Source organism: Adiantum capillus-veneris, chromosome 21 (genome assembly GCF_014529385.1).
Source record: "Adiantum capillus-veneris isolate H3 chromosome 21, ASM1452938v2, whole genome shotgun sequence".
Lineage (NCBI taxonomy): Eukaryota > Viridiplantae > Streptophyta > Polypodiopsida > Polypodiales > Pteridaceae > Adiantum > Adiantum capillus-veneris.
In genome coordinates, this window is record NC_140951.1 from 3098013 (window position 1) to 3110427 (window position 12415).

General features: G+C 45.1%; 1 protein-coding gene across 2 annotated transcripts in view; it reads right to left on the bottom strand.

Annotated features, from left to right (window-relative positions):
* Positions 1-626: 626 nt before the first annotated feature.
* Positions 627-12415, bottom strand: part of LOC147430466 (nuclear pore complex protein) — an 88957-nt gene continuing 77168 nt past the window's right edge. For both annotated transcript variants that reach the window (XM_086493093.1, XM_086493092.1), the window contains exon 11: positions 627-1174. In XM_086493093.1, coding sequence (XP_086349219.1) covers positions 1076-1174 — 99 coding nt within the window. In that variant the 3' untranslated portion in view covers positions 627-1075. The remainder of the gene's footprint in view (positions 1175-12415) is intronic.

The following is a 12415-nucleotide window of genomic DNA, read 5'->3' on the forward strand; positions in this document are numbered from 1 at the left end:
AAACCTTGGCATGTGCAACCCAATGCAGAAAACAATGTAATGCTAACTTTGGCACCAAAAAACACATTTTGACAGGGAAAAATCTTTTGAGACCAAAGTTTAGAAGGCATGTTCTACCCGCCATCAAGTTTGGAATTGTTTTTGGAAGAAGTCATACCTTCATGTACAAAAGATATACAGTATAACAAAGAGTGACCAACAAGGTGGATATATACCGTAGGAACATATGCATCACTAAATAAAGAATAATGCAAGAACTTCACGACTTGCTACTTGCATGGTTGATGTTGAGAGATTGTTGTGTTAGCTTTGCATTGGTAGCAATCCCCTAGTATTTATTACTAGAATATAGAAGGCCAATTCGCTAAGCAACCTATTGTGGACCTTGAGGAAATATAAGAGGGCCAAAGATTAAGACACATCCATATACAATTTGGCAATCCACGAGCACACACTCATAAGTATCTACTGATGGGTGCCAATTGCACAACTAGTTCCAATCTCACACATTAATCAATAGAGTTCTATGCTTGTATGATTCGTACTTGTGCAATACGTTCTACGAGTTGCCATGCAAGAGAGGTTATGAAGAGCGTGCAAATCACATACACAAAGGACAGCACATGTGAGTGGCATGATTGTATGGTATAAAACATTATCTAAATATGGCCACAAATTTTGATTAGGTGGATACATGCCATGACCCAAACTAGGCAGGACAGTTTCCTGGGCAGTAGAGAAATCAAACAGATAATGTGTGCACACAGCCTCAAAACAAGCTCCATCTCCCCTCGCAGCAAAAAGCTAATGTCTTGTGAGACCTCACTTGGCAGCAAACCTTACCCCAATTGAACTTACAATGTATGGCTTTAAAATGGTACACATTTCTCACAAGTCATGGCTATATAATATGAGCAAGTACGAAAAACGCCCACAAAAGCCGGATCTCTTGCAAAGCACATATGATGCTAGCAGTTCACTCCAGCCTCAAGCTCTGCCCCTCTTGAAGTCCTATCTCAGGCACGCAAGCTTCCATTCCCACAGCTAATTGAAGTAAAGCCGCATGGCATTCAAGCTACTGAACCTCATCTGCAGTCATTATCTCTGTATCCCTGATGTCTCTCTTTAAAACATTCACAAGGCGCCCAATTGCGTCGGTCTGCTGAACAAGAACCTGAGAGCAGAAACAACACACATTTCAAACATCTGTCGTCAGTGTTTCAAAGTACCGTGCTTTCTAAAAAAATACTATGTTAAATTGTTTTTTTGTCCTCATTCATGATTCTACAACTATCGAAGGTGCAGATTGTATTGCTGCTTTCCTGACGTTCACAAGGAAAGCCACACAATGACTTGCACCAGGATTGACAACCTATGACTCTCTATGCACAAATAGTGGGCATGTGCACTAGCCAGGCAACAGGCATCTATACCCCCAAACCCCTACCCTTCACAGCAAGTGTACATCTCCTCTAGAACCCCAAGCATATTCATGACCTTCTCAAATAAACAACTCTAGTTTTCTTTATATTTCAAAAGAACTTTTTTATGTTTCTGACTGCCCACACTTGTATGCACAAAAACGACAAAAATAACTCATCAGTGCAACTATCACCCATGCATAGTGACAATTGGAACGCACCGCTTATCTACACTTTGTACATCCGTACTTTATTTACAGGTGGCGCTACCAAAAAATTCCCCCCATTAGCAGAGCTCACATAGACGTTAAAAAGCTTTCTTTCTTTCTTTCTTTCTTTCTTTCTTAAGATTGGTTCACATTATTTCCCAAAACCCCATCACATATAGCTCTGACTCAAAACCCCTAGCATCCGTCCACACAAAGCACACAATCCAAAGGCTTTTCTTCTCGAAACAAAGCACCACATGACTATTGTATGAAATACACATTCTTTGTATGTAGCAGCTACAGTGGTACATCTATGGCAGCAGTGACAAGTGTAAGAGTTCGATACGCATAGAGGGTGGAGAGTGATTCCAAAGGCAAGGTGTAAGCTAACTAGAAAGGTGCTCTAGACTATAGACAAAGGTGAGGGTACCGAAGCATAGCATCGTAGCCTAGTAGATATGGACCAGATTGGCCACGTGGAGCAGTGCGCCAGTTGTCCACAGTACCGAGTGTGGACAAGTGCATCAGTGTGACCACTACCAAGAGGTAACCGTGTAGACCAGTGTACCACTGGATGGACCAACTACACACAATACTGGTGGGTGGGCCAGGCTCCAGCACCTATCTATTCTCAGCCTCTGGTAGCTACAGTTGCAGACAGACTACTCCTTTGGATATTTTGAGTGGATATACCTTAAGTGGATGTGCCCTAAGATTATCAATCATTGAGTCTGTAGTTTTCAGAGTCAGGTGTGCTACTCTCCACAAAATGCCTACTAGTTTCAGTCTTAAGTTGGTACCTCACTGCACCTCTCCATTGCACCTTAGCCTATACACCCCCGATGTACTTGTAACAGAGAGGTCTAGAGCTTAGTGTGCTTCCAGCCGATTGTCAGTCATGGTCATGGTCTTGTAGTCGTTTCTTGGGTAATGCAAGTTCGGTGGGTTGTTCCACTTGCTCTAGTATAACAAGTGTGCTCTGTTGTGTATTGTAATGTCCCTGGACTGTCTTGTCGCGTAAGTGTGAGTGAGTAAGACTTGAGCATACTGCACAGAGACAACTCCTCTTCTAGAGAGCAGGTGAAACCGGCCCGTAGGGCAATAGACTTTGGCTTTGAACCGTCACCCGAAACTTTACTTTAAGCTTGAACACACAGAGAAACCTTGCAGAAGGAATCTGTAACGGGAATTAACACTTCAAAGCACACATGGCTCGGCAGCTAGAATGCTCCGAGCAGATGCCAACAACCTGTAGGCCCCAAAAAGTGGCGCCCCTTTCGGTATTTCTTTATTTTTTTACAGGGTAAAGTTACAAAACTAGAGTCCTAGGGATCTTCACCTGTATCGACTAGATTACACCTATTCTGACAAAAATTTCGGCAACATAACGACCCCAAAACTCGCTTTGAACAAATCCCCTTGCTAGAACTTGCTTCCAATGACATAAACCCTCTGTTTTCAGCCCAAAAACAGAAATTACAGCTCGCTGTATTTACTGGTTTTTAGTCCCGGAATTGTCCTCTAACAGTGGGGCACTATTCCCAATGCTTCTAGCATCCATACGACTGCAAAACAGTTCAAAAACAGCACATAACCATCGCTGAAAATGCACCTGTAAGGTGAGGTTATCATCCTCACGGGTGCCTGCTTTTGGAGTAGCACTTAGCTAGTCCTGTTCTTGCTCAAAGAGGCTCTTGCCTTGGCACAGATGCATAAGACCACACAACTGTACATAGGTCAAATAAAGAGCCCTCTTGTGGGGCATCACGTTATTGCACATAGGGGAGAGAGAGAGCAGTGAAAGTTGTGCAAGGCTTCAGTTCTTGCACTTCACTGTACATAGAGGGGAAAGCTTGCACACATTAGCTCAAAACCTGTGAGACAGGAAACTCAATAATGCACCCCCTGTTGATTTCTACTCGCCTCCTCTTCACATTTTTGGTAAATTGGCCAAAAAGTGCCACTTGGCACTCATGCATGCAATTTCCTCGCATTGGGCTTCCCACTTAAAAATCTCTCAACTGGTGCATCAATTGACTTTGCAGCAAAATAATAAAATGTTCCCCTTGTCATTCTGAAGCTAATGACGCGAACAGATTTTGTGGCCCAAAATAGCAATTTCCTAAATTTTAGGAGATGCTTCCATTGGACTCTCACTGGTCATCTAACCATCTTTCACCACTAAGACCGCATCTAAAAATGCAATGTAGCCCACCCCACCTTGCCACTGTGCCTCATTTGAGTTGGTTTCCTAGTATCCACCAACTTATTAAGTGCGGCGAGGGGGACCTAAATGACTTTGAACTGAGCCTAGACACCCTTTTACTACTCGAATTCCAGTGCCGACCAACTTCCCGTCTGTGAGTAAAACTACTGTTTCACACTGGCCATACAATGTCAACCATTTGCAACTTCAAAAAGAGGGTCTCAAAAATTAAATAAAAACCATTGGAAAGAAACCAACAACTAAGGTTAGCACTTGCCACGTCCTCGTGACAGCATACAACTTCCTTTCTTGCTACATATTTTTGGCACGCCCCGTGGGACATCTGTGACTCGCTCTAAAGTATTAGAGTTGGATGAGTCCATCCATTGAGAGGGCAGAGTGCCCTACAGCCACTCATGTATGACCCATACTCGGGCAAAGTCTGAGGACTGTTAGGTAAGTCCTCTCAAGACGCCTCTCAAACTGTACCGTCCACACCACCTTACCTCGACACCCAACCGAAGTTCCCATCACTTCTCAGTTCCTCTCCTCTTAGCTCAGTCCTTTCTTCCTCACTAACCACAATTTGGCAGCCCAACCACCTAAGGGGTCAAGCCCTAGCTCCAACCCCCTCTCTTCAACCTATCACAGCCCCTTGCTCCCCGTCTTCGACCTCACCATCAACAACCATGGATGATGACCGGAGTACTGTTGGGCCAAGATCAAGATTGAGTTCCTATCCTTTAAGGATGACCATGTACAATAGTTGATTGTCTCTATGCAAAGGACCGGATCTCAACCGTCATGATGCTTACCCCCCTCTACTTTGGACAATCCGACCGATAAGTAGTATTGTCACTATGCCGAGAATCACTTTGGGAGATAAGATAAGCTCAAGACCGCCTGTTGCAAAGATTTCTAACCAGGCAACCCCAGTGAGAGGACTCTAGACCAGCTAGAGAATCTCGAGCTAGGTGTTGGGGAGACCTTTGCGGAGCTAATGACCAAGAAAAAGGCTATGGTAGCAAAGTTACCTCAACAGCTCAGGGATTTCATGGTAAGGAAATGCGTTGAGAAGCCACTTGCATGGGTCCACGGGCTACTCAACAAAAGTTTCCCGAGACCTTGAGGCACAATGCCACCTTGGTGGATTTTGTCGTTGCAACAACAAGAATAAAAAACAGCATGCATCTTTTCCCTTAGTTGGAGATCTCTATTACCACACCCACTAACAGCTCGTCTGCCCCGTTGGCTCGATTTTCATTCATAGAAAAGTTATGTGCACAAGTTGGGCCATTACATCCTTTTACCAAGAAGGGTAAATAGCAACAGATACAGAGGAGCAGAAGCTTCTAATACACTTAAACAAAAGCTTATCTTCCAACCTATGCTACTACTACTTAATCACCAAGCCTTTTGAGCAACATAGAAAAGGGGAATGGGGAACGGACCCATAGGGAAAAAGAAGGGCACCTATGGTTCTACTGATGCACAATTGGATTGCACGAAGATTGGGGCGCCACTATGGTGGGAGTATTATCGATCAGATGGGCCTGAATTGTAACGGCTTGCCATTCATGTTCTTTGTCAAGCTATGAGCTCCAGTTACTTGGAGCAACTTTGGAGTGTGTACAGCCACATTGCCTCTAGGAAGAGGAACCGTCTTGGGGTCCAAAGGGCCAATGATTTAGTGTTTGTGAGCGCTAACTTGCACATGTTTTGCAAGGGACAGACAAAGAAGGGAGATCCCTTCACTGAGTGGGAGATGACACAAGATGAGGCCACTCGGCCAATGAGCATTCAGAGGACAAGACAACGGCAGAGGTAGAGGCAAAGACAGAGGCGGCTCCTAATTTCAACATTGATGACTTCAACTTTCAAGATGAGAAGATTCATATTCTGCCTTCTCAAGAGGCAAGCACTTCCAATGTTTAATGTGCCATTGTGGGCCCACCCCCTCCTATTCAGGCTTTAGCCTTTTTTGCCTATTTATCACTTGCCATTTTGAGCCCTTTTGGCATGTACTTATCTACTTGTATTCGCTATCACACCATCAATGTTTTATTGGCGTATTTAGCTATTATGAGTCATGTTTCTTGTCTTTTTTGGTGCAATTCAATGTTCATAGTGTTCTTAGCACTATGGTACATATGTATATGCTCACTGATGACTTGTCAAATTGTATCATCCAAGCGGATGCAGACAGAAGTTGTCGTCCACGTGAAGTTGTCATTCACCCCCGCTATAGGTGTGTCCTGCAACACAATCATGAAAATCAATGTGCAGAAATTACAATGCAAGGCAAACAGCCAAAGCGAATGGAGGTCCATGAGGACGCACTCCTCCATACACAAACACAATAGAATCTATAGGGGAACCTTATTGGGGGACTCTCTCTTTTTTTTTTGTAAATCTGCTTTGATTAATTTACAAGTGGGAAACCTCAAAGCGAGGAAAACCCACAAAAAGAAAGGGATACAAAACACGGAGCACTATGAGGCTCCGAAGGCTAGAAACAGTCAAAATAAATCCCGTAGGTATCAAGAGTGAGGTCTCCAACGTCATAGGCAAAATGCAGTGCTTGACCAAGAGATAATTTGAAATAGGGAAAGGGGTCAACAAGAGTGCCCTGGAACATTAAGGAGTTCCTATGATGCCAGATGGCCCACATAGTCCAAAATCTGACCCAGGTGAAGAACACCGCAAGCTGACATTGCGGTGACCGAAGCACCCCAAAAAGCCAAAATCGTTTGTGAAAAGAGCCGGAAGGAAAACGCAGCCGAAGAGCAGTCGACACTTGCCGAATGAAGGCTCTGGAGTGACGACAACACCACAGTATGTGGCACGGTCTCATCAGCTTCAAGGCATCTGGGGCAGCGGGAAGGTGCAATATGCCGAGCATGCAATACACTGCCAACAGGTAGAGCTCCCACCAAGCACCGCCACAAAAAAACACGTTCCTTCAAAGGCAGATGACTCGCCAAATACGAGACAATGTGTGTTGCCACCACAAGGATAACTCGGAAAGCGACCACAGTTGATTACCCCGATGCACAATCCATACATCAAACTGAAGGATGGCATAGACACTGGCAGCTGAGATGCAGTCCAATCTAGTAGTAGCCAGATTCCAATCAGAGAAGCGAGAGTCCACATCCAGAGGAGGAATGGGCGAATGAGCAGCAAGCATGTTTTGAATCTCCTGCCAGAGAGGAGAATAGTGAAGACCCAACCGAAAGCGGGAGACGGCATCAACGAAAGAAAGAACATAACTCAAGTCATCAACCACCTGATGCATCTGACAGATTCCTTTTTGGGAAAGAAAATACACTTGGCGAGGAGACCGTTGAACCAAAGTCGAAGCAAAAACCCTGCTCCAATGCAGACTCTCCAAGTGAAGAGAGTTACCCCCAGAGGATTGTCGACCATCCCAAGCCAAATGTGAAGTGACAACCTTCCAATCAACAATTAGAGAACAAGTAAAGGGACATCCACGAATCTGTCCTTCAAGCTTTCCAAAAACAACATCCCAATAAGTCAGTTTCCAATGACCAAAAGAAGAGGTGACAATGTGCTCACACAAATGTGTGACCATGAGAGCCGAGGGTTGCTGTTGCTCCACCAAAACTGGCAACAAATAGCTTTCCAAGCCAGAAGATGACGTCTCAAGTCCAAAATATTCAACCCTCCAAGCCGCTTGGGAGAACACAGCTTGTCCATAGATAGAAGCCGAAGGCCCCTCTTGGTAGACGAGGTCCGCCAAAAATGTTCTAAAATATTGGACATGAGAGACTGCAAGCGCAACCGAGGCCAGGATAACAAAGGCAAGTAAAACTACACATAAGCCACAAGGATGCATTGGACAATCCTGAGACGCACATGAAGTGGCCACGTGGACAATTTCCAATAATTCAACTTGGAATGTAGGCGTTGGAGCACCCACCATTTTCTTCATAGCCGATACATTCCAACCCAAATGGCGAACCAGAACATGTGGAGGAACAATCTCCCCAGGCCACAATATATTATGCCAGTCACACTCTTTCAGAGGCAATAGCTTGGATTTGCAAAAGTTAACTTTGAGACCTGTTGCCAATCCAAACAAGTGAAGAGTATGCATAATCTGTTGTACATCATCATAGTTATTACGAGGCATGAACAAAGAGTCATCCGCATGAGCCTGACCAGCAAACTGTCGACCAGAAGGTAAAGTCAGGCCATGTAGCCTACCAGTGGAGGTCAAGGAATCCAAATACATAAACAAGGGATGAGTAGCGATCGCATAAAGCAAAGCGCTCAGAGGGCAACCCTGCCTTACCGACCATCCCAAAGGCCAAGATTCTGTGAGAGAACCATCCAGCAAGCCTACAGAAGTACTGTATGCATACAAGAAAAGCACAACACGGGATAGCCTAGGCCCAAAGCCCAAATGTCGCATGGTATCCGCAATGTAATCCCAAAGAACAGTATCAAATGCCTTTTCAATGTCGACCTGCATGACTAAGACATCTTGTCGAGTATATTTTGCATATTCTATACCAATGATGACATTCGCGAGGTTATCAGTAATTTGACGTCGTGAAATGAAGCCGTATTGAGATTAATGCAAGCCTTCATGCAGAAAGCATTTGAGTCGGTTAGCAAGCATTTTTGCCATTAATTTATATACCACAGGCATAAGTGTAATAGGCCGCCAATGTGAAAATTCTTCACACAATGCATGCTTAGGGATCAGCTTCAGCAAACCTTCTTTCCAAGAGGAGAGTAAATCCTGTTGTTCCCAAGCTGTATTCATCATGAACAATAGAGGCAACTTCAAATAATCCCAGAAAGACAAGAAAAATTCCACAGAGAGACCATCCCAACCAGGAGCTCTCCATCGACCCAAATCAAGCAAGCTGGCATACAATTCCGACTCAATGACAACAGCTTCCAAGTCTTGAGCCTGCCGCATCGAAAGAATGGAAGTAACATGCGATAGAAACATGTGACGCGCTTGGCGAGCTTCTCTCGTGGGAGAAGAAGGGGCCTCAAAAATCTTGCCATAATGAAAGTATAGGGCTAGTGCTAGCTCTCGGAAAGTGGAGGTCCACTCCCTTGACGGTAATTTAACTCTCCGTATAGCTTGAGACTGCCTCGAGTAATGCAAATGCTTAAAGAATTGTTTAGAAGCACATATTTTATCTGCAAAAGCTTGTTGACCAGCTCGAGTCTGCCATTTGGCCAATTTTCTCTCATCATTGTGCCTTAATATTGCGTGAGCATAAAACAACTCAGTCATTTGAGCGTCAGTAAGAGAAGAATGATTAGCCAAGTGCATTAATCGGCTACAAGCATCCTTTGCCTAGTTAACTTGTTCCCTTAATTGTGACAAATAATCCCTGCCATAATCTTGTATAAATGATTGAACACGCATAACAAAACGAAACCAGGCTATGTCCATGTCAACATACATCTGGGAGAGCAAAGGCGGGATGATATTCACAATCATAGTATGAAAAGGGTCATGCTTGAGATAAGCATTATTGTTATGCAAAAGTCTCTTCTTGGGTAGGCGATCATTGACATCAAAAGAGCCAAAACGAAGTTTCAAGCATACGGAAAAATGATCCGAGAGACACATAGCATAATCAATCCTCATCTCGCATACAAAGTCATCATATTGTTGCATGTGAAAAAGATACCAACGATCCAGCCGAGCGCGATACATAGATTGAGCATTGTGCTGAAAAGTGAAGCCTGGATCAGTCGCATGCAAAAAGGGCCACAAATCAAGCCCATTACAGGTCGACATAAATTGGTCCCATGATTGCCGTTCCATATGAAGCATGTGAGAATGGCCAGTAGTATTATCCACAAGGTTTGGTGCATTATTAAAATCCCCGTAGAGAAAGGCATTGAAACGCCAACAATAAGAAGAGATAGCACTCCACAACCGTGCCCTATCTGCAGAAGCTGTGTATGCATATAATCCTCCAAATTCGAAAACTTCTCCATTAACAATACATTGGATGACCATCCATCTCCCAGCCGGGTCATTAAAGACCAAGGTTGGGAAGAGTTCATGTCGAACAAGCATAAGCACTCCATAATGGCCAACTGATCCTGCATAAGCTATCCAGTAGCCCGCAAAGTAAGAAGTCTGTCCTGCAAATTGGTGTTGGTTATGCTCTTGAAGAACATAGTGTCTGGTAAGCCGCCACTTGTCGTGATTGCATAACCCACGCACATTATAGGAGCTGCAATTCAAAGAACTATGCATTCTATATGGTATATACAGTGGACGAGGAAACAGGAAAAGAAAGGGGGGAAGAAAACTGAAGTATCAGTGCCCATCGACACATCCTCCCCAGCGGAAGGTGCCTGAGAAGGTGGGTCAAGACCTGGACCTGGATAATTGAAAGTAAATGCACCTTGCGATGAAGAAGCTTCTCCGATAACAACCTCCTTGTAAGAACGAACAACCTTGTCCCAAGCTTCAGCCAAAGAAGTGTTGTCATTACAAGGGAGTTTTTTCTGAGCAATATTCTTCAAAGGAGGCACATAATTACGAGAAGATGCCGGAACACGAGCTATAGCAGCTTTGGCCGGTTTCTTGGGCACTATCCAAGTTTGAGAGCTCGAAACCTGTTCTTTTCCCTTGTCTTTAATATTTGGAGAAGCAGAAAGTGCAGACAATTGTGATTGTTTCCCCTTGCCTTTAATCGCCCCAGCTGTGGGGGAGGAGGTTGAAACTCCTTTAGTTTGAACCTCAGTAGAAGATTTCGGAGGCAAGCGAGGTTGAGGAGTAGGGACGGCTGAAGGAGGTGGTTGCAAATTTGGTTCCGGACATTCGGGCTGCATATGAACAAATTTGCCACAGCGGAAGCAAGAATTTGCAAACTTGACCCATTTAAGCTTAAATAGGCGCTTTCCAACCACTGCATCCCCAAAATCAATCGAAATACCTGCTGGTGTGGGGATATCCGTGTCCCACAAAATACAAAAACGGTTTGTGTTTGCTTCCAGCTTAGGAGGGCTAATGACTTTGCCTAGCTGAGCAGCCAACAAAGAAAGAAAATGACGCCAAGTGCAAGGAAAGTCGACCACCTCAACCCAAACGGAACACTTGTGACCAATGAGACTCTGATAGTCCTTGGTAGGAGCCCAGGGCAGCACATGAGTCATCTGCGTATTGAAGAAAAGAAGAGACATTTCAAGCAGAGCATCCCGAGCATCCATGTCAGCAGGCAAGACTTTGTAGAACCCTCGCGCGCCAAAGTAAACCCCTCGGACTGCTTGCCGTTTAAGTAGGAAATCAACCCATTGGCCTACATCCCGAGCCGTAGGCATTCTACCTGGAAAAAGAAGAATCACCGCTATAAGTGCATATTGAGCAACAGGATCCATAAGCTCCTATATAGGGATGCGCACTTCCATAACAAGAGCGGATCCTTCCCAGGCTTGACGTGCATCCTTGAAGTCCTCATGTAAACATTCTTTGATAAGACTCAAAGCATCCATCTCCGAAGTTTCCATGGCTTTCCGACGCTTATATATACACTGATCAGTCGAATCCATGTGAAGCTCTCTCTCTCACACACACACACTCTTTTTTTTGGGAGTTTTTGATATGATTGCTATAGACACAGGCAGACACACACACCGGCTAGCTGTACAGAAACACACACCCCTCTCTCGCACACAAGACTACGGAAGGACAGCGTGCAAGCGAAATCAAACTTCAACCCCCGGCGCACTGTGAAGGGCCTGCACAGGGTAGATGTTGTGCAGAACGAAGTCGCGCGACAGACGAGGCCGAAGGATTCACCACACCCAAATCCCCCACGAGCGTACACACACACGCACTCGACATAGACACACACACACACGCAAGCTGGCTGGGTCTCTCTCACACTCACACACTCGCTGTCACACCATGCACACACACACACACACACACACACACACACACACACACGCGCGTACACCCCCCCCCCCCCCCCCGCTCACTGGCTGGCTGTAGCAGCAGTCTGCTCAGGTCGCAGAGGAGGAACCAGGCACGCAGCAGAGCGAAGGGTCTTCTGCAGGCGAAAGGGAGCACGCGCAGAAGAGCTGAGGACTCCGCTGGAGGTCGCGCAGGTGGGCAAAGAGCACCGCAAGGGCACGTGCAGTTCGTCCTCCTGCTGTCACGCTCGCGCACCAGATTTTATATAGATACACACAAACACAAACACACACACACACACACACACACACACACACACACACACACACACACACACACACACACACAAACGTAAAGCCTTCAAACACAAACAATAAGGATCACAAGGGGGGGGGGACTCTCTCACACGTAGACAAGCAAATACACATACAGATCAACAAACACGGCCTACACAAACAACAAGAAACCCAAAAAAAAAAACCAAATTAAGTAAAATTTTATGACCAAATCAGCACTTAAACTGCTTGAATTCAGAGGGGGAATGGAGGAGAAAGCAAGGGGCTAACAGCAGCAGGGACAGTTCCAAGTGCACAGCTAATAGAGTCTAAAAGTCCAGGCAAGCTGCATAGCCTATTAGCTGAAAGGAGGAGCA